Here is a 21,871-nt window from a genome sequence, read left to right as displayed (position 1 = left end):
CGGCCTGATCACACCACATCATGTGACTGGGTGTTTAATTCATTGCTGCTTCCTTGAAGACATCACAGCCATGTAAGGGTTACCAAGGGTGAGAGATGCATCCCAGGTACGGCCCTCCCAGCCCCAGCAGAGGATGGGCTGGTTCTAGGGACCAGCAGTGTGGCCACTGGCTGGGGAGCGTCTTAAGCCTCATTTGCGGGCGTATTTGTCCTTCTGGCTTGGATGCCACGTGATGCTGGACACAGGACACAGGACCTGCTCCTGCCATCAGAGGTTGATCTTCCCCCTCGGGGGCCTCCCAGGAGTGGGCAGGACAGGTTTGAGTTGTGGTTTTCATCTAAGGTAGACAAGCTGGCCTGCTAGGTTTTGTTTCTGCTCTAATCTCTGGTTATTTTGTTCTGCTCCTCTAATCCGGATGTGGGAGCCTCTACAGACATTTGCAGCTAGATCCCAGGATGGGAAGACTGTCCGGTTTTCCCTGGCTCTGGCTCTGCGCTCTCCTGCGCAGCTCAGAACAAGGACTGTGACGGCTTGCAGAGGGCTATGGCGCTCCCCCGTCCGTGAACCTGGGGCCTTCCGTAGACCCTGGAGAGGCAGAGGGGGTTAGAAACTTTGTGCTCTGCCTCTGGGTCTCATAGTTTGCTGTGGTCGATTTTCTGGGACCCCATGCATCCTTATGGTCTGGGCTTACTGTCAGAGGGTCTGGGTTGCTGGTGCTAAAACCGTGTACAGTATCTTGCTGGTACATGCTGGTGGTAGAGAGGGACACTGCAGTTCCCAGATTCACAGACACCACTGGGGTGTTAGTGTTTCTGCTGACCTGGGTGGGTTGGTGAGGGATGGGCTAGCTCAGCCTGCTGTTCATCCACTTGACTTACTCCTGCAGCGGTTGACATTTGTTCCTCAGCCAAATGACATAGTGTGTGAGCCCCGGACCTTTGGGGTGGTTCAAGGGCAGGAGAAAGTTATGCCAGTTGAATCCCGGAAGGCTGAGGGTCTGGATGTACAGTGTGTGACCCCTTGGGGAGGACTTGTGGTGCAGGGACCCTCGTACCCCTGGGGCCTCTTGCTTGGCGCCCTTAGTGTTTCTGGATACAGTGTACTTGTGAGGAGGGCTGTCCTCGTCTGGGTGGGGGCCCGGGAGCTGCTGTGTTTCCTGGACGGCACATGTCAGTGTGCTGCTTGGGTTGAGGGCTGCCTCTCCTGGCCTGTGTCCTGATGCCACTGCCCAGACAAGGCACAGGGTATTGGCAAACCTCTTCATCAGGGGTTTGTGTGCCTTGACGGGAGCCACCTCAGCCTGGGCCCTGGGGGCCACCCGGGAGTCAGGATGTTCCCCACGGGGACCCAGGCTCTGGAGCCAGAGATGGAGTCTTAGGTGTGGAGGAGTCGGCTACTTCTGTGTGGCTGGTTGGCCTTGGGGGTGGTCCCTCACATGGTCACACACTGCTGTGTGAAATGCCCCCCTCAGGGCCAGCCGGCCAGCATCTTGGTAGCTCAGCCTAGTCCTGAGGCATGTGTCCCAAAGATGGCATTTTCTTTAGGAAAAGGGAGAGCACGTAGATACAATCAGCTGGTCAGGTTTGGCAGGTTCTGGGCCTGCACAGGTCCTGGGGTGTTTTTCCTCAAGCAGGAGGACCAGCCCCCACTGTGAGACAGGTAGTTAAGTGGCCCAGATGGATGCTTGGACCAGAGTAGCTGAAATTACTTCAGAGCAGAAAAACTTCCTGCTGCTTTCTGCTCTCCATAAAATCATGTTTACACATGTGTGTGCACACATGCACACATAGACACACATGGGTCTGCTGGGCCCGGAGCCCAGAGAGCAGCAAGGAGGGCGGGCGGCGGACCAGCCGCTTGCTGGGGGGTGGGGAGCAGAGTTGGTCCGCTGCCCGCACAGCCTTGCTCTGGGCGCTGGGGCCAAGGCGCAGGCAGAGTGTCTGCATATAGATGGCTGTTGGGGGAGCCGAGGAAATGGCTCGGAAAATGCCCTTATTGGGTATTCGCAGCTCCAGCTTTGTTGGGGTTGGCGCCCGGTGTGGGGGCAGATGGCTCTGGCTGCCTGCTGTTGCGGGGGGACTGCTGGAACCCTCTGTGCCTAGCAGGGCAGCCCCGGACCCTCCGAGTCCTCCGTGCTGTGCTGGGGGCTCCATCTCTGTGAACCCACTCAGCCTCAGGGCGAGGGGCGGGGTCCCCATTGCATGGCGAGGGCAGGGATGCAGAGCGGCCAGGCCAGCCCTCTGCTCTGAAGGTGCTTGGGTGTAGGAGGCACCATGCACGGTGTGGTCGGACTGTGAACGAGGGGGCGGCTTTGGGAAGCCTAGGACCAGTGTGCCACCAGAGAAGGCCATACCCAGACCTTAGCCCTGGGGGATATCCTCAAGTCATCCATGGTGCAGGGTCAGGAATGTGCTGGTGAATGCACCACCTTGGGGCAGGTACCACCTCGGTGCCCAAAAACCTTCTGTCTCTCTGTCATTGCTGTCCTCCACATCTTGTCATTGGGACCGGCCGAAGCTTCTGAGGAGGTCCTCACTGCTCAGCTCCTCCTTTCCTGGAGTCTGGGATTTCTGCGAGGGACTCCCCCATCTGCCCCTGAACCTTCTTCCTGTTCCCCGCCAAGCTACACAACAGAGCGAGCTCTCTGGCAAGCCCTGCACACCAGAAAGGCCTCTGGTCACCTTCTCGGCCAATGTGGGGCCACGGCCCTGGGCCAGCCTCCCGATGGTGGTTTGGAGCAGGGGCTGGGGGCTTGGAGAAGGCCTGGTGGCTGTTCTCCCTGCCTTTTATAACATCTGAAGTCTGCCCCAGCCAAGCACTAACCAGGACCTGCTGTGAGCTGACGTCAGGACAGAGGGCCCCGCAGGGCCAGCTTTGATGTTTCCCAGGCCCTGTCGTGGGGGCGCAGGAGGCTCTGAGCGGCAGTCTGGGAATGCAGCATCTCTCACCACACAGCTCCAGAGCAGCGCTCGCCCCAGGAGGGGATGCCAGAGGCTGAGCTGGGGTCCCTCTGAGTCACACCATCTCTTCTTCCAGCTCTGATTGCTGTGGCCCGTGGTCTGCGGTTCCTGCAAGCCCACAGCCCCTTTCCCTGCATCCCACCCCGACCTGATCATTCCCCTCAGACTTCTCTGTTGCAGAAGCTCCTCCCCATCTGGGTCTGGGAGTGGTCCTCCCAGAGTCATTGGGCAAGACGCGTGCCAGTGGAGATAGGAATGGTAGCCACCGTTCACTGGGTCAGCTTTGTCTGAGTGTCTTGACATGAGTTTCTGTGTGTGTGACTCATGACAAGCTCACGAGAGAGGCCGAGGGAGCCAAGGCAGAGACCATCTGCATGCCTTGCCCAAGGTCACACACCAAGCATGGGGGCAGGGGTTGAGCCCAAGCTGTGATTCCACATGCCTAACTAAGGTTTCTCTGCACAGGCGAGCTTCTGGGCTCCCTGGGTCTGGAGAAGCTGAGCGGGGAAATGGGGTCGTTCACCTACTCTCTGACGGCAGATGATCTCTCTGGCCTTTCATAAGTGTCCTGGAGTTCAGGGTCGAGGGCCCCAAGAATTCGGTGAGTCCCATTTGCAGGGGACCACTGGGGCATCAGCCTGAGTCTGCCCCTGTGCCTCGTGAGAGGTAGTTGGGCGGTGTGCCAGACGCCTCCACATTCTCCAGCTCTTGCCCCACACTCCCTTAAGGTGACCTCAGTCAGACAGTGAGCTGAGCGCCTTTGTGTGTCTGGCATTGTCTGTAGGAGGTCTGCCTCTCTCCCTGGCCATGGGGACTGAGCCCCATTGTGGGATCAGCCATTTCCAGGTTGGTTTTGAGTTTGTGGGCGGAGCTGGGAAGAGCACGGGGCTAGGAGTTGGCTTCCTTGGGTCACGGTCAGATGAGCTGTTTGATTCTGGGCAGATCCCTTCATTTTCCAAGGACCTTAGTTTACCTGTCTGCTCGACAAAGGGGTTGTGCTGAGTTGCTCCGCGGGGGCAGGGGCAGGGTCCCATTCCTGTGTGGTGACTGGAAGTGAGTGGGGTGTTTGGGATGTCACGGTGACTGGGGGTGTGCTTGGCAGCTCCCCGAGGACAGGTTTGTTAACTTGCACAGTGGGTGGGATAGCTCAGCAATGCTCCCACCCAAAGAGCAGTGCCCCGCTGAGCAGAGATGGAGGTGGCTCTGGGCCCCCTTTGGCTCCATGACTATCTTGCGGGCTAGCACCTCTGAGAATGTTGGGAGATGGACCGACACCAGGGGCAGCCCCTCATCTGGACCTCACTCTGACAGAGTCTGCACTTGTCTTGCTGCTGACTTTATGGAGAGACTGGTTCTTAGGCCCTAAAGAACCAAACTTCATTGTCAGGGGCTTGGAACAGCTGTGATTAGCCTCTGTAGGTTTGGAAGGGCATAGCAAGACCTCAGCCTCCTCTTGCCCTTACCGTCCCGCTTTGGTCAGAGGCAGAGCCTGCTTCTTCACGTAGCAGCCTCAGGAGGCCTATTTCTTCTTCCCGGAGGGGCTGCAAGTCCTCCTCTGTGCCGTCACCCACCTCTGGCAGGCAGGCCGGTGTTCCTGGCCCAGCAGCTCAGGGCCTCTGCAGGACGCCCACGTGGGCCCGGAACAAAGCCCGGTGTGTTACTTCTGCTGTCACCATGCCACCTGCCCAGCCCTGCCCTCCGCCTCCTCAACCCATCTGCCGCTCAATACAGGTTTTTCACTTCCCCTTTGTTCCCACTGGCTATGGTTCCACCCCGGTTGCAGGCCGCCCCCCTTCTCTGTAGGTGCCCCTCCAGCCCCAGCCAGAGCCAAACTGTTGTGGTACAAGAGAGGGGAATGCTCACCTCTCAACTTCACCCAGAAAAGCCATATCTTGGCCAGACATACTCTTAGGGATAGAGGGTAGGACGCGGGGGGCAGCGTTGGCCTGCCTTTGGAAACAGCCCCAGATCTAGAGAATACTGGCTTCTTCTGTGATGGGGTGGCTTTCGCCAGAGAAGTCCCTGGGGGATGCTGGGCTGCAAGGCATCTGTGGGTAGACCCTTAGCGGGGCTGTGAGTGTGAATAATCCTTCCAAGATGCTCTGTGCTCGGCATCCTGGTTTCTGAAGATTGATGGGGGAGGGCCGCCTGCTAACGTCCTCTGCTCCTCAGCCCAGCATCAGGACCCACAGGTCAGAAACTTCCTTTGGGGAGCCTCCCCGGTGTCCCCGCCCCTCCCCCAACCTTGGAACACCCTCTTTTCTGTGCACTGCCTGCCTGCACTGTTCAGTGGGCACACAGCCACCGTGTTCTGTGTAACTGCTCTGTGCCCCCTGCCAACTGGTGTGCACTGTATCTTTGTGTCCTCCAGGGCGGCCAGCACAGTTTCAGAGTTTCTCAGTGGACACTTGGCACTTGTGGGCTCTGGATCCTTCTCTCCCACACTTCCCGGACACCGCCTGTGTGCGGAGCCCCTTTCCTCCTGTGCACCGGGTGGCGGGTGACCTGCGCGAGGACGGTGGCTCTAGCTCTTCCTGACGGTGCCTCTCCCCTGTCCCCATCTGCAGGTGCCCAGGCAGCCCTTGTCTTCATCAAGGAGCCATCCTCCCAGGATGCACTGCAGGGGCGCCGGGCGCTGCTCCGCTGTGAGGTCGAGGCCCCAGGCCCGGTGCATGTGTACTGGCTGCTGGATGGGGCCCCCGTCCGGGACACCGAGAGGCGTTTCGCCCAGGGCAGCAGCCTAAGCTTTGCTGCTGTGGATCGGCTGCAGGACTCTGGAGCCTTCCAGTGCGTGGTGCGGGACAACGCCACGGGAGAGGAGGCCCGCAGTGCCAACGCCTCCTTCAACATCAAATGTGAGAGCTGGGAGGCTGTGCTCGCTCCCTGCAAGTCCTCTGTTACTGAACCCTGTGGGACCCCTCCTTTCCCCCAGCTTCTCTCATTTCCAATTGAATGCACTTGGAGTCCATTCTTTCTGTGTGTGGGGGGGAAGAGAAGTTTTTTTTTTATTTGTTTTTTTCCGTAAGATTTTTTTCCCCTTCAGGTAGAGGACCCTTGACCCGCTGCATGCTTTAGCAGATGGCAAGGGCAGTGTGGCAGCGTGGCCAAGCGTCAGGGTTGACCCGCCACAGACAGAGTGGATGCTCTGTTTCTGGCCCCCCCCCCAACCCACCCCCTGTGTGTAGCCCCGGCCTCAGCTCTGCAGGGCTTCCCTGCGCTGTCTCTTGGCTCCAGAACCTGCAGGCTGTGTCCTTTGCTGCTTTTCCTTCCCCTCTGTCCTCTCCTTCCTCCTCGCCCCCTGCTTTGCTCTGCTCTGCTCCTCAGCAACTGTGGCCTCTGCTGCAGGGATTGAGACTGGCCCTGTGGTTCTGAAGCACCCAGCCTCAGAAGCCGAGATCCAGCCACAGACCCAGGTCACACTGCGCTGTCACATTGACGGGCACCCTCGGTAAGGAGCTGAGTTGGAGGGTGGGAATGGAGAGGGTCATTCTAGACAAGTAGGGACTAGACAAGTCCCAACACCTGGACTCTCTTCAGAGGCACCTCGCTTCATTCTGTAACCACCCCTGTCCAGGGGCTGCTCCAGTCTAGCCTTCAGTGACCGGAGGAGGGGCAGCCTTGTGCTGCGGAATGATCCTGAATTCTGGATGCTGAGAGTTGTAGCAGCTCAGCCTGATGATGCCCCTGAATTGTTGTGTGTTCCTGTGCAAGTCACATCCCCTCCCAAGCCCCATTTGTAAACTGAGGGGTCTAGCCCTGACCCTCCGATTCTGTACCCTGTCCGCTGGCCACGTGAGTACCCTGTGCCTCCCTGCTGCTGATGCTCTCGGCATTGCAGGCCCACCTATCAGTGGTTCCGAGATGGGAACCCCCTCTCCGATGGCCAGAGCAATCACACGGTTAGCAGCAAGGAGCGAAACCTGACCCTCCGGCCGGCCAGCCCGGAGCACAGTGGCCTCTACTCCTGCTGTGCCCAAAACGCCTTTGGGCAGACTTGCAGCAGCCAGAACTTCACCTTGAGCATTGCCGGTGAGCCCGGGGTGGGGATGAAAGTGCAGCAGGGATGGGAGGGGCCTCCCCATGCTGCCTGCTCACATACCTGTGCTTCTCCCTCCCCAGATGAGAGCTTTGCTAGGGTAGTGCTGGCGCCTCAGGACATTGTGGTGGCAAGGAATGAGGAGGCCATGTTCCACTGTCAGTTCTCAGCCCAGCCACCCCCGAGCCTGCAGTGGGTCTTTGAAGATGAGACTCCCATCACTAACCGCAGCCGGTAAGGCATCTGGCAAGGGGCGTTCCAAGTACAGTGGTATGGGTCGTATATTGCCCAGGTGCATTCTCTAAACGCATGGGATCAGTATTGCAGATATCCTAGGGCTATACATGTATTACTTCAAGTTTCCAGCAGATGGCAGTAGAATGTCTTACTGTTACTGAATGAGTTCAACAAAGGGAAGCCTCCAGGAAGGGCATCTTTTTCCAGTTCACACAAAGGCACTGTATGAGCTAGTGGTGGCTCTGTTCTCTTCCCACTCCCCTCCTGCCTGTGTGGGTCTTCTGGGATGGGGAGTAGTGATTCAGTCTAGAGGGACACAGGGGACCTGGTAACCGTAGTCTGGATGGATGGTAAGGTTACCTTACACACACACATACATACACACACTCACACTTTTTGGAGGAAGCAAACACTTCCAGAAGGTTCTGGGTGGTGCCAGCTCCTTTATTGGGACTCTTGTCCTTCCTTGGGCCGTATGAGAGTAGAGGGCATGTTGGTGGCACCAAGCATGTCCTTGATCCTTGGGGGTGTGGCTGTGTAGGCTTGGGGCTTGGATCCCACTGGGCTTCAGTCCTGAAGATATCATCAGTAGTTTGTCTGGTGTGGCCAAGGGGCTTCTGGCTGCTGGGGCTGGGGCCTTACTGGCAGGCTGGCCTTTACCCTGTGGGAAGTGGCCCTCTGTCTCCACAGTGGCACATGTTGCTGGCTCACTGACTCTCACTGACACTGTGGCTCTCCCCATTGTCCCAAAAGCTGAATCTCCTGTAGGTGGCACACAACTGTGCTCACTCATGAATGAACACACATGTGCATGTGTACACACACACACACTAATGTGGCATGTGGACTTCCTTCTCTCTGTCCTGTTCCTGGCCTATTCCTTCCTGTACCTCTGACCTTTGCAGCATGGGGTTCCATCTCCTTCCCTTCCAGAAGGAGGCCTGTGGGCCTCTTTTTCCAAATAGCACTGTCTCCTTTTCGCAGCCCCCCGCACCTCCGCAGAGCCACTGTGTTTGCCAATGGGTCCCTGCTGCTGACCCAGGTCCGGCCGCGCAATGCAGGGGTCTACCGCTGCATAGGCCACGGGCAGAGGGGCCCTCCCGTCATCCTTGAGGCCACGCTTCACCTGGCAGGTGGGTCCCTGGGTCTGGGGTGCTGAAGCAGGGGCCGCCTTCAACGCTGTGGGCACGTGGAGAGTTAGGCTCCTGATTCTACTCAGAAAGCAGCTCGGAGGACAAAGAGAGGAAGAGGATGCTGGGTCCAGGAAGATGAGAGGCAGTGTGTCAGGGGTTTGTGTTACCAAGGGCCCGAGATTGCTGTGGGAGAGTTTGAGGTGCCGAGACCCACGGTAATTGGGCGGTTTGCCTCCTGCTCCCCTCCCCGCAGAGATTGAAGACATGCTGCCATTTGAGCCACAGGTGTTCACAGCTGGCCGCGAGGAGCGCGTGGCCTGCTTGCCCCCCCAGGGCCTGCCGGAGCCCCATGTGTGGTGGGAGCACGCGGGAGTCCGGCTGCCCACCCACGGCAGAGTCTTCCAGAAGGGCCATGACCTGGTGTTTGCTGGAACCATCGAGAGTGACGCTGGCGTCTACACTTGCCATGCAGCCAACCTGGCCGGTCAGCGGCGACAAGATGTCAACATCACTGTAGCCAGTGAGCACCTTGGCCCTGTGGGATGAGGCAAGGTTGGAGGGGAGCCCGGGTGCCACGACGAGGCCTTGGTTTCTGGGGGCCATGTGCAAAGGCTTCCCGGATGCTCACCTGAGACCCCCTCAGCTCTGTGTTCTGCACGCTTGGGACTCAGTCAGCTGTTGGAAGGTGATGTTGGGGTTGACCCTGAAAAGCCAGGCACAGAAGTTGGGGTGACAGCCCACACGGAAAAACAGTCCTCTGATGGCAGAGCAAAGGTGAGGGCCTGGGATTCTAGAGACCCAGGTCCCACTCTTTCCCCTGCGCATGGAGGGACAAGGTGTGGCAAGCCCCCGTTTTGCCAGGGGTAGGTCTCCTCATCCATAAAATGGAGCTCCTGACCCAGTACTTACCCTACAAGGTGGTCAGAAAGATCAGATATGCTTGCAGTCAGCTGGGAGGTCAGCTGGTGGTTGGCTGTTCCCTGACAGCCTCATTCAGATGTCTCGAGGTTGATGGAGGTTGCATCTGCTGGGGTGCCTCAGGTGTCGTCCTTCCCACCCCCCACCGTGGCTGCTACAGCAGGCCTGGGGCCTCCTCAGCCAGGACTGAAAGTCGCAAGGCTTCTCAAGGCAGCCGCTCAGCAGCTGCTCAGCACGACTTCCACTGGGTTCTGTGTTGGGCCAGGCCAGTCGTGGGCCCCCCAGACTTGAGGCACGAGAAAAGTAGATTGTCTTTTGATGGGGAAAGTGACAGCAGCACGAGTGCAGAGGAACAAGGGACGGGAGAGCCGTTCACGACCATCTTTGCAAACAATCTGCCACCCCAGGTCAGACAGTAAGTCCTTGTAGGGTTTTGAGTCGGAGAGTAACATTCTCGAAAGATCACTCCCCGCAGTTCTGAGAAGACCAGAACGTTAGGGGCAGGAGTTCTGGATGGGGAGCCCAGTTAGTAGATGACTATAATTCTCTGGGGCAGGTGTTGGAGGGCCTGGAACAGAGCGGTAGTTGTGCAGATGAGAGTGATGATCAGACTCAGGATTTTGGGGAGCTCAAGGAGATGGGGTTTGCGTAGAATGGATGTGATGGGAGGGGCTATAGAGAGGGAAGTCAAGGGTACGTTTGGGCTCTTGCCATTGGCTCTGTAGGGGCGGTATTTACTGAGACAGGAAAAGCTGGGATGAACAGGTTCCAGGGGAAGTCAGTTGTTTTCTTTCATACACATAAAGCTCGAGAGGCCTGTTGGATATCCAGTCGGAGATGCTAGGTAGGCAGTTGGGCTTGCCAGTCTGAAGCTCATGGTGGGGAGGTCAGGAGTCAGGGTGTAGGTTTGGGAATCACGCACTCCTATGGCGTGGAAGGCCACGGACTGGCTGAGATCATTCAGGGTACGAGGTTGGCTAAACCAGAGCAGGATCTGAGGACCAAGCCTTGGGGTGTTTCAGTGTAATAAAAAGAGGAAGGGTTTGCGGGGCACATGACCGGGGATTGGAATCCTATCTATTAGGTATTAGCACATCACCATTACTATAAATGTCTGTCTTCTCAGCTGTAAAATGGGTATAGGAATATACACGTATGGGGTTTATTGTGACCGTTAACTAAGATCATATTCCAAAGGTTGTCCTCACTAAGGGGTCGTTGTTGCACCTTTCGGGGGAGCAGACAGGGGCTTCTGAACTCGGTCGGGTGTGGGGTTGGAATTTCGAGGGATTGGATCCTTTGGTCTTGCAGATGTGTTCCTTCGTCTTCTCTTCCCTCCCCGTCCCTCTAGCTGTGCCCACGTGGCTGAGGAAGCCCCAGGACAGCCAGCTGGAGGAGGGCAAGCCAGGCTACTTGCATTGCCTGACCCAGGCCACGCCCAAACCCACAGTCATCTGGTACAGAAATCAGATGCTCATCTCAGAGGTGAGAGTGAGGCTGGCTCGTGGCGGAGGGGGCCAGAATCCCCTTCTGGGGCTCTCCTCTGGGATCGGCTCCCCTTGCCCTCCTTCCCCTGAAGATGCTGGTGGGGCTGAGACCTCCCATGGTCCTGTAATGTGTGCCACAGGACTCGCGGTTTGAAGTCTCCAAGAATGGGACCTTGCGTATCAACAGTGTGGAAGTGTATGATGGCACATGGTACCGCTGTGTGAGCAGCACCCCAGCCGGCAGCATCGAGGCCCAGGCCCGCGTCCAAGTGCTGGGTGAGCGCCCGAGCAAGCGTGGGGAGAGCAAAGGGGAAGGAGCAGCAGGGGGCCCTGATCTTCAGGCCTGCCCCAGCCGAGGCCGACTGAGCTGCCTTGCTTCCTCCTCTTGGTGCTCACCTACCCTCCCTCTGCTAAAACAGAAAAGCTCAAGTTCACACCACCGCCCCGGCCGCAGCAGTGCATGGAGTTTGACAAGGAGGCCACGGTACCCTGCTCAGCCACAGGCCGAGAAAAGCCCACTATTAAGTGGGTTCGGGCAGGTGGGTACCGGGGGGGCATGGAGTGGGGGCAGGTAGGACAATCCACTGGTCGGATGTGTGCGTGTCTGAGAACCAGCGGAGGAGGGCCCAGCACCATGCCAGGAACTGTGGAAAAGACAAGGAATGTGGGGCCGACCTACAGTCCAGGTAGGAAGAAAGGAGCCAGACACCAGGGAGGTCAGGTTATGGCATTAGAGGTCATGGACAATGACTGAGGCCGCAAGTGACTGGCTTGATCCAGATGGTGCTGTGAATTCCTCCCTCTCCCTTCAAAATAGGCATATTTAGACAGAAAGGTAACGCAGGCTCCTTTAGAAAGTTTGTGGGGCGGGAGCGACTAGTGCGCTCAGTTGGTAGAGCATGGGACTCTTGATCTTAGGGTTGTGAGTTTTAGTCCTGTGTTGGGGGTAGAATTGACTTAAAAATCAAACCTTCAGGGGCACCTGGGTGGCTCAGTTGGTCGGACGTCCAACTCTTGGTCTCAGCTTGTGTCATGATCTTGGGGTCGTGTTACCAGGCTCTGAGCTGGTTGTGGAGCCTGCTTGGGATTCTCTCTCTTGCTTTCCCTCACCCCCCACTTGGCATGTACACTCTTTCACTCTCTTAAAAAAGAAAAAGAAAGAAAAGGGGAAAAAAAAAACAACTTAAAAAAAACTAAGAAAATTTGGGGGGAGGTCATAATCCTGCTATACCATCATTTTTGGGTTTGTGCCCCCTTCTTTTTCTATGTATATCTTTCTGTTTGCACATAGCAATTTTATTGAACATGTAATTTTCACTTATTAAACTTACATTGAGTAAGTCATGCTTACTACAGAAAAAGAAGATATAGTTAATTATGTAATTTTATATCCTTTTTTACTTAACGTTATCAAGCATTTCCACATGCTTTTATACATAAACATTGGTTTTGATGATTGTAATAATACTCTGATGATTGGAGTCACTGTAATTTACTTAAATATTCCCTAAATGTTGGAGATTTGGGTTGTTAACCATCCCCCCTCTCTCCCTCTCTGCCTTTCTCGCTCTCTCTTTTTATCGCTGCAGTAAACATCTTTAAGCCAAAGTTTTTTCTGGATTTGGGTTTATTTCCTTTGGGAGAGATTCCCAGAAATGGAATAATTATGTATGAAAGGGTACACATGTTTTTGCAACCCTTGCTGTAAATTGCCAAGTTGTCTGTCAAGGGGCTAGACCAGTTTTTACATTTCCATGAGTAGTATGAGCGGGAGAGGAGGACTTCAGGTTTCGGGGAAGAGGTGGGCGGGCGCTCTCTGCTCGGGTGGTCGGAGTCAGCTTTCTGTTAAGAGCTGGAGCAGCAAAGGGATCTGAAGCCTGGACGGCTAAGAACGGGAAGGGGTTCTAGAAGTGAGATGTGACAGGCCATGAGGATGAGGTCAAGGTGAAATCGGAGCCCCGTCGGAAGTCCAGTTTTGCAGGAGGGAGATGTTGTAAGGGCAGTGGAAGGAGAGGAGACTAAAAAATTGGAAAAGGAACAAGTAACGGGGGGTTCCCAGTGCCTGGCTCAGGAGTTGGGACTTTGTCTGAGTCATCAGGAGCAACAGGTAACACGCTTTTGAGTAGAGGTGGGTGACTGAGTGCACTGCGGTCCTGAGTGACTTGGATCAAGCCTGTAATTTCCCTTTGTTGCCACCACAGATGGGAGTAGCCTCCCCGAGTGGGTGACAGACAACGCCGGGACCCTGCACTTCTCCAGGGTGACCCGTGATGACGCCGGCAACTACACTTGCATCGCTTCCAATGGGCTGCAGGGCCAGATCCGTGCCCACGTCCAGCTCACTGTGGCAGGTGCGACCGTGGCAGGGCCCCGGGACAGGAGGGCAGCCCACAGCCGGCCAGTCCCACGGCTCACTGCTCCTCGTCCCTTGTTGGGCTCTTCCCATCCAGTTTTCATCACCTTCAAGGTGGAGCCAGAGCGCACGACCGTGTACCAGGGCCACACAGCCCTGCTGCGCTGTGAGGCCCAGGGAGACCCCAAGCCTCTCATTCAGTGGAAGGGCAAAGACCGCATCCTGGACCCCACCAAGCTGGGACCTAGGTAGGGCCGTCTGCTTCCCCGGCCCATCGCACCTCTCCTGCAGCCAGTCTTCCCCAGGAGCTGGAGAGGTGGGCAGCGCTGTGGCTTCTTTCCTGGCAGGATGCAGATCTTCCAGAATGGCTCCCTGGTGATCCATGACGTGGCCCCCGAGGACTCAGGCCGCTACACCTGCATCGCGGGCAACAGCTGTAACATCAAGCACACGGAGGCCCCCCTCTATGTTGTGGGTATGTGCTGGGGAGCAGTGTCCTGCAAAGGAAGTGCTAGGGCCACACTTCTTTCTCATCTTTGTTTTCATCGGCCCCCTATATACGGAGAACCCTGAAATCCTTTTTTTATGTTGGGGGCTGGGATTCAGCTGGCTCTGCTCTACCATGCTGTGTGGCATAATGTTGGGTTCCTTGCTGGGCTGTTGCTGATTTAACATTCCACAGCTGGGGGGTGGGGGGGTGGGTGGGGTGTGTGTGTGTGTGTGTGTGTGTGTGTGTGTGTGTGTGTTGGGAGGTGTGTGTGTGGGGGGTGTAGGGGTGGTCCTCTTGTCCTAAAATGCTTCTTCCCAGGTCTCCTGCAGCGGCTGCACATATCTGGGGGGGAGGGGGAGGCAGGGAGGGGAGCAGGCCAGGGTGCTGCAGGAAAGTGTTACCATGCCCCGGAGGCCCAGAGAGAAAGATCCATCCGGTAAAAGGCTCTGCCAAGGGTGCCTGGGTGGCTCAGTGGGTTAAGCCGCTGCCTTCTGCTCAGGTCATGATCTCAGGATCCTTGGATCGAGTCCCACATCGGGCTCTCTGCTCAGCAGGGAGCCTGCTTCCCACCCCCTCTGCCTGCCTCTCCGTCTACTTGTGATCTCTCTCTGTCAAATAAATAAAAAAAAAGAAAAAAAAAAGGCTCTGCCAAGAGTCAGGGACTCGGGGTTTGGGTTTGGTCTCTCCTCCCCAGCTCTATGCCCTTGGAGGTGTTATTTCCGCTCTAGGGGCTTGGTTCTACATCTGTAAGATGAGAGTAGTTTCAATGAGAAGTTCTTAAACTTGTAGTTTAGCAGCAGAACTGTTTTTCTAGACAAAATATTCTGTGGAACATTCAATGGATAATAGTGAAATGATAAGGCCTCTTGGTTGACGTGTTAGGTGTGGGTGGGAGTTTCGAAGTCCTAGTGGTCTCCCTAGCGGGCCTCTCTCCCTCAGTTTCCCTGGTGATTCCTGGCTCCTCTTTCACCATGGGACCCTAGGCCATTGAGAGCCCCTAGTCTGGAAGATCCTTTCCGCAAACACGTTCTTGAAGAGCTTGCTCTGTGTCTGGCCATCTGGGATCCTAAATCAGGAATTCACAAATGCTGCTCTTCAAGGCCTGGTTCAAGATACCAAGTCCACTCAGGAAGCTTGTCAGCGATAGCATGGGTTTGTGTTAGCATCCTGACAGGTGTGTTTCTTTTTATGTGTGTCCCTGGCCTCACATCTCAGATGCACCCCAGCTTGGGAATCACTGGCCTCAGATCCTTCAGAACTTCTGTGACTTCAGTGGGGCCCTAGGACCCACCCCTTGTTAAAGCCAGAGACGGTGGTGACCCGCCCTGGTTCTCTGGTTTGGTCAGGCCATTGGGTGTCTGGGAGGCAGTCGTCGACTAGGAGGTGGTGGGAAGGTGGTGGGGAGGGGCTGGGAGCGAAGGAGGGCTGGGTTGGCCTCACTGGGCCCTGCCCAGACCCTTCTCTGTGTTTCTCAGACAAGCCAGTGCTGGAGGAGTCCGAGGGCCCAGGCAGCCCTCCCCCCTACAAGATGATCCAGACCATCGGGCTATCTGTGGGTGCTGCTGTGGCCTACATCATTGCCGTGCTGGGCCTCATGTTCTACTGTAAGAAGCGCTGCAAGGCCAAGCGCCTGCAGAAGCAGCCGGAGGGCGAGGAGCCGGAGATGGAGTGTCTCAACGGTGAGGGATGGCCTGTGGCGGCGGGTTGGTGTGCAGGCGCTGAGCGCCCCCTGGTGGAGAGAGAGAGAGAGAGAGAGAGAGAGAGAGAGCGCGCGCGAGCGTGAGAGCGAGAGAGAGCGCGAGCGAGCACGCGAGCGAGCGAGCGCATGAGCTGTGGTGCTGGCCTGCTGGGGCTCTAGGCGATCCGGCCCCAACCCCAGCTGGAAGCCTGGAGTTGGCCCATTCCCTGGCCTGGGGAACTGAGCAGCCTGGTTCACGACCTCCTCATGGGAGGTTCAGGGCCGGCTTCTACCTTGCTGGGCCTGTTTCTCCCTGTACCACTAAACCACAAGCACAATTAATACATGCCTTTGTATTTCAGTGGCACACCTGCCTCCTGCCCATTCAGTTCCCCCAGGGACATCCTGCCAGTTCCCCTGCTCCTGCCCTTCTCACAGAGGCATTGCTGGGTTGCCCCTATCCATTTAGGCATTCCAAAGCAGGGCCTGGGTCTCCCTCATTGTGCTTCCCCTTTGTGCCCGGTTAGGGCTTTGTGCAGTGGAGGCCCCACAAAAGCAAAGCCCCTTAGACTGCACGAAAGCAAAGCCCTTTAGACTGATGCAGTGTTGAGGGCCCGGTGGTCCAGATGAGGCCTGTGTACCTGGTTCCATCTCAGAGGTAGTAGTCAGCTGTGTCCATCAGCGCTTTTACTCTAAGGGATGCCTGTACCCCTACCCCTTCAGTACACCAGTTGGACTGGCTTTTTTTGTGTGGAACACCGTGATTGGACCCACTTGATGGAAGGAGAGGTCTGGGGGAGAGAAGTGAGGTGCCCGTGGTGGCCAGAGTGTCTAGTCTTATGTTGCTGCCTCCCCAACCATGCCTCTTCTTCCCAGGTGGGCCTTTGCAGAACGGGCAGCCCTCCTCCGAGATCCAAGAGGAAGTGGCCCTGACCAGTTTGGGCTCTGGCCCTGTGGCCACCAACAAACGCCACAGCACGACTGATAAGATGCATTTCCCGAGGACCAGCCTGCAGCCCATCACCACACTGGGTATGTCGCCTTGGCTGCAGCGGTCACAGCTTAATGACAGGCCTGTCTGGAGGCGAGGTTAGGGCTGCTGGCTCCAAGGTCCCTAAAACCCAGAGCCTGGGAGCCAGGGGCAGGAAGCAGAGGGGAGATAATCCCAGTGTGTCCCCACACCTGTACACGGCTCACCACCCTGGCTGTAGTCACTCCCTGTGCCTTATTTACTGGGTGTTTCCTTCAGACTGGCTGCCTTTAAAAACAGAAAAAAAAAATTAATGCAAGTTAGTGTTGTTCTAGGAAAAAAAATGTGAGAAATTACAGATTTGTGGCAGTTAAATTTTTTCTGAGGATGCGTTAAAACATGGAGCTATTAATATGTTTATTAAGAGCCCTCTAAAATTCTCACACCAGCTATCCTTTGGAAAATGCTGGTACTGTTGGAGACCATGAAGCCCAGGGCAGGGCGGGGACTGGTTTGCTCAGGGTCGCCCCCCACGTGGATGGGTGGGGTGCAGCCAAGACTCCCCTCTGGGTGACAGAGGGGCAAGGCACCCCCCCCCGGGGAGGAGCTTCCCTGCTGGGGTGAGGGCAGCTGACTGACCCAGACCTGTACCCACAGGGAAAAGTGAGTTTGGGGAGGTGTTCCTGGCGAAGGCGCAGGGCGTGGAGGAGGGGGTGGCGGAGACCCTGGTGCTTGTGAAGAGCCTCCAGAGCCGAGACGAGCAACAGCAGCTGGACTTCCGGAGGGAGTTCGAGATGTTTGGGAAGCTGAACCATGCCAACGTGGTGCGGCTCCTGGGGCTGTGCCGGGAAGCCGAGCCCCACTACATGGTGCTGGAGTACGTGGACCTGGTATGCTGGGGGGGGGCCTTGCCGGTTGGGGGGTGCGTGCCACGGAGCCTCGTCTCATGTTGTGTCAGCTTGCTGGGAGACGCTTGCCCCCTGTCCCCGCTAGCTCTCCAACACCTGCTGTTCCTTGACTGGTGCTCCCTCCTTCCTGTCTGCCGTCCCCTGTGTGTGGGGCTGGTCCCCAGCTTCTCGCTCTGCACACCACCCAGATGCGTCCCAGGTCTCCTTCCTGGACTCGGGTTTTCTTCGGTTTGTCATTTTTCCTTCTCTGCCGGGCTCATCACCCCCCTGAGAATAAAACTTAGCAGACCCGGCTTTCCTTCTTGGAAATCCTTTCTGGCATCCTCTCCCCTGTGGGGCACCAGTGTTAGCCCCGTTGCCAGCCTTCTCTTTCCATCTCACCTGTCACGCCTGGAGCTGCCCAATACTCTGAGTTCCCCAACCCACCTAACCTTTACTCCCTTGGTCCTCAGGCTGCTGCTCGTTACATCCTCAGGTCGGCTGGAGAGAGGGGGAGCAGTCCTCCTCCTTGCCACTGGCAAGCCCTCATGAGTAATTGATGTATGTTTCTGCCGCTACTGCTCCCTCAGTATATTTCTTAGGTGATAAACCCCCGGAGGACAGAGGTGTCCTCTCAGGGGTCTGTGATGGTTAGGAGCTGGTTAGGAATCCACTTGATTCCCTGAGGCCAGGAGTCTTGTCACCTGCCTGTCTGGGGCTCTGCCGAGGGTAGGAATGGCAGTCCTGCTGTCTCTATGACTGAGAGAGCTTCTAGAAGCCATCTCTTATATATTTTTAAAATTCCCACTGGACTTCCCCCAGTGGAGGGGGAGCTGGCCGCGGTGGGTGTACAGGGCCAGGGGTTCTCTCCTGCTCAGCTGGGCGCTCTGGGAGCCCCTGCTGGGTTTAATGCTTTGGAGAGAACAGTTGGCCTCTGACCTGACAGAAGTGCTCGGCTTTTCCCTTAGGGAGACCTCAAACAGTTCCTGAGGATTTCCCAGAGCAAGGATGAAAAACTGAAGCCACAGCCCCTCAGCACCAAGCAGAAGGTGAGGACAGGGAGGGAGAGGTCCTCAAGGGTGGGTCAGGATCAAGGGCCATTGGTGGCAGAGGTGCTGCTAATGGAATGTTCCCTATGGACAGGGCAGGACTTTACATATGTTATCTTAACCATCACAATAGTCCTCGGAAACAAATGTCATTAACCCCATTTTGCAGATAAAGAAACTGAGGCTTTGAGAGGTTAAGGGTCTTGTCCCAGATCACATAACTCCGAAATGCCTTTGTGTTGCCGCCCGGTGCCTTCGTTTGGAAGGGCTGCTCTTCACCCTTGCCGCTGGAGTAGGACAGTGGCTCCTGTAGTGAGCGCTGAGCTGGGGGAGCGGTGAGGGCTGGGCAGGGCGGGCTGTGGCCCCCAGAGTGTTCCGTCAGCCTCTGAGTGTGGATGACTTCCGTGAAAGGGCTGCTCATGTTTTGCCCACTATGGTTTTCACACTCTCACTCTCACTCGGGCTGCGGGCTGCCCAGCCTTTCCTTCCAGTTCTCCCGCCTTCTGGGCCCAGATACCTGGCCGGGGGCCCCACAGTGAAGGAGACCTGACTTGAAACAGTGAGATAGGGAAAGTTTGCCTACTACCCTCTGCCCACTTCAGACGATTTCTTCTGTGGCCCAGCTCTTTCTGCCCACAGCCTCCTTCCCTCCCCTCTGAAATGGGGCTGCCTCCTTCTCTGGGACTGGGCATCCCACTACCAAGCTGACAGCAGAGTCACCTCAGAGACTAGTCACAGCTCAGGGCAGGTAGGTAGCAACGGCTAGGGCCCTCCCTTCCAGGTGATGATGGTTCTTTGCCTTGTAGGCCCACCAAGCTCACAGATTCTGGGGGCAGGGCAGACAGGGATGGCTGGTCGATAAGTCAGGGAAATGGGACCCATCACCCCGGTCTCTCTGGAAAAGTCACTCTGCACCCCCAGGCTGACTTCCTCATAGTTATAGATGAATTTACTGAGGCCCACACAGGACAGGGGACCTGGCCCCACATCACCCACAGCTGGCCTCCTGACACCAGGCCCTGGCTCCATCCCCAAGAAGCGGCAGCGACTGTCTGCAGTGGCTGTAGATGGAAAGCCGGGGGACAGGGTGTGCCCCTCCCCCTAAGGAGTGTGTCAGGACATGCAAGGAGCCAGTGAGCTTCTACTGAACCAGTCCCGGCCCCTAGCGGGGTTGCAGAATGGAAACTGCCAGGCATCCTTAGGGCATCTAAGATCTAGTGGGGGAGCTTGGGAAAATGAATATGGCGAGTGCCTTACAGACTTCAGGGACGACACAGAAAGTGAGTGAGAGACAGAAATTAAGAAACACTGAAGACCTCCACATCCTTTAGGTGGACACACGGTGTGGTTAACAAAGAGGGTTTCCTGGGGCGCCTGGGTGGCTCAGTTGTAAAGCCTCTGCCTTCAGCTCAGGTCATGATCCCGGGGTCCTGGGATCGAGCCCCATGTTGGGCTCTCTGCTCAGCCAGGAGTCTGTTTCTCCCTCTCCAATTCCCCCTGCTTGTGTTCTCTCTCTCGCTGTGTCTCTCTCAAATAAATGAGTAAAATCTTTAAAAAAAAAAAAAAAAAAAAAAGGTTTCCTGGTAGACAAAGCAGTTTGAGTTCAGTTCTCAAGGAGAGGAAGTAGTTGAATGGCAGGAAGGAGATGGCTTCAGGATAGAGGGGAGTCAGGTAGTTTTCTTGGGGACCGGGACGTAGGCAGGCAGAACAGGAAATCAGTTACCTCTGTCACATGACCTGAAGGACTCTCTTTGGCTGAAAGTCATTACCACCTGTGCTAAAGATCTGTCCTCCATTTTTCACCCCTAGCATCGTAAATCTGATGGGGGAGCTTTCATAAGTCGTGTTCCGCACAGTCTCAGGACAATATTCAGCATCACATGGGAAGTGGGGTTTGCGTAAAATAAAAAATGCAGGTTCTAGACCGAGGGGATAGAAATGTCTTAGGGTGGGGTCTGAGGACCTATCTGAGGCTCTCCAGCTGATTCTTTTTTTTAAAAGATTGATTCATTGATTGATTGATTTGAGAGAGAGCAAAAAAACACAAGCAGGGGGAGCAGCAGAGGGAGAGGAAGAAGCAGGCTCCACACTGAGCAGGGAGCCCAATGCAGGGCTCTATCCCAGGGCACCGGGACTATGACCTGAGCTGAAGGCAGACGCTTTACCATCTGAGCCACCCAGGCGCCCCTAAAGTCACACTTTCAAAATACTGTATTTGATACACTTGGTATTTCCTATCTTATTTTTCTTGACCTATTAAATTGATTCTGATATCATGTGGATCTTCATTAGTAACTTGAAAAATACTTGAAAAATCCCCCCAAATGGGGATTCCGTGAAAATGTCACTTAGTAGGAAGGATCTACTAAAATCATAGATACTTTCTTATACTAATAATCTAGTGAGCTGTTACACCACTTTCTAGTCTTAGGATTCTAGGGGAATGGAAGGAGGAAGAGTTAGTTTGTAAGGGGTGGTGGGATGGTAGGCGGGGTGCCCCCCGGTCGCGTGAAATTGGAACAAGAGTGCCTAGCTGGCCTGGGTGGGCTGCGGGAAGCCCCGGGAGAATTTTAGGACGGCAGCGGGATAGCGCTGGATATCAGACACAGGCCCTGGGTGTTGGCGTAATTAGAGATAATGCGTGTTTGAGTCGCTAATGAGGTGATGGAGATTTTGAAGTCTGGGGGCCATAACCTGTGACTTGTCTGTGGGTCCTGGCAAGCTAAGGACAGGACCAGGAGCAGGCTCAGCTTAGCACGCCTCGAGGACAGCAGTGTGTGCAGTCAGATGCTGCAGGGGTTAGACAGAATGTGGGCAAGCCCTGAGGCTGGCATATTGGTTGTGTAGATAGGTCCAGTGTGGTGGTGGCTTGGGTCAGTGGTTCTGAAGAATTTCTGGCCATGATGGAAATAGTTTATAGCTGCTGCTGTCCAGTGTGGTAGTCACTAGCCTCATGGGGCTACTGAGCATTTAGAATGTGGCTAGAGCTACTGAGGAACTGAATTCTTAATTTCATTAAGTTTTAATTCACTTAAGGAGCCACACAGGGCAAGGGGCTACTGTTTTGGACAACAAGGGTTTAGACCATCGTTTCACTTTTTTTTCCCCCTGATGTTAACGAAGTATAGTTTTATGTAACTTTTTTTTTTTTAAGATTTTATTTATTTATTTGTGAGAGAGAAAGAGAGAGAGAGCATGAGCACAGGCAGACAGAGTGGTAGGCAGAGGCAGAGGGAGAAGCAGGCTCCCCGCCGGGCAAGGAGCCCCATGTGGGACTTGATCCCAGGACGCTGGGATCATGACCTGAGCCGAAGGCAGCTGCTTAACCAACTGAGCCACCCAGGTGTCCCAGTTTTATGTAACTTTTTAACATGTTCTGCATTCAGTTTGCTTTTTCCTGAACCCTTTCTCAAACTCACGAGCCCTGGTGTCAGGCTCCTGCTCAGTGGGGAGTCTGCTTCTCCCTCTCCCTCTGCTGCTCCCCGCTATCCTTGCCCTCCCCCCAAATAAAGTACGTAAAAAATATTTTAAAAAATAGTTTTAAGGGACACCTGGGGTGGCTCAGTGGGTTAAAGCCTCTGCCTTCGGCTCGGGTCATGATCCCAGGGTCCTGGGATCGAGCCCCGCATCAGGCTCTCTGCTCAGCAGGGAGCCTGCTTCCTCCTCTCTCTCT

The 21,871-nt window shown here is 55.7% G+C and overlaps 1 protein-coding gene across 3 annotated transcripts in view; it reads left to right on the top strand.

Annotated features, from left to right (window-relative positions):
* LOC111147799 (protein tyrosine kinase 7 (inactive)) overlaps positions 1 to 21,871 on the top strand; it is a 63,382-nt gene that overhangs the window by 32,557 nt on the left and 8,954 nt on the right. For all 3 annotated transcript variants that reach the window (XM_022504041.1, XM_022504040.1, XM_022504039.1), the window contains 16 exons: positions 5,528 to 5,815; positions 6,306 to 6,408; positions 6,799 to 6,989; positions 7,080 to 7,230; positions 8,218 to 8,366; positions 8,620 to 8,886; positions 10,636 to 10,769; positions 10,912 to 11,047; positions 11,191 to 11,310; positions 12,973 to 13,122; positions 13,222 to 13,372; positions 13,472 to 13,599; positions 15,090 to 15,293; positions 16,169 to 16,324; positions 16,920 to 17,152; positions 18,118 to 18,198. In XM_022504041.1, coding sequence (XP_022359749.1) covers positions 5,528 to 5,815; positions 6,306 to 6,408; positions 6,799 to 6,989; positions 7,080 to 7,230; positions 8,218 to 8,366; positions 8,620 to 8,886; positions 10,636 to 10,769; positions 10,912 to 11,047; positions 11,191 to 11,310; positions 12,973 to 13,122; positions 13,222 to 13,372; positions 13,472 to 13,599; positions 15,090 to 15,293; positions 16,169 to 16,324; positions 16,920 to 17,152; positions 18,118 to 18,198 — 2,642 coding nt within the window. The remainder of the gene's footprint in view (positions 1 to 5,527; positions 5,816 to 6,305; positions 6,409 to 6,798; positions 6,990 to 7,079; positions 7,231 to 8,217; positions 8,367 to 8,619; positions 8,887 to 10,635; positions 10,770 to 10,911; positions 11,048 to 11,190; positions 11,311 to 12,972; positions 13,123 to 13,221; positions 13,373 to 13,471; positions 13,600 to 15,089; positions 15,294 to 16,168; positions 16,325 to 16,919; positions 17,153 to 18,117; positions 18,199 to 21,871) is intronic.

The sequence above is a fragment of the Enhydra lutris genome, unplaced genomic scaffold, assembly GCF_002288905.1.
Source record: "Enhydra lutris kenyoni isolate GAN:26980312 unplaced genomic scaffold, ASM228890v2 scaffoldscaffold17, whole genome shotgun sequence".
Classification (NCBI taxonomy): Eukaryota; Metazoa; Chordata; class Mammalia; order Carnivora; family Mustelidae; genus Enhydra; species Enhydra lutris.
The sequence above is the reverse complement of the archived record's forward strand: the minus strand, read 5'-3'. Positions and strand labels throughout refer to the sequence as shown.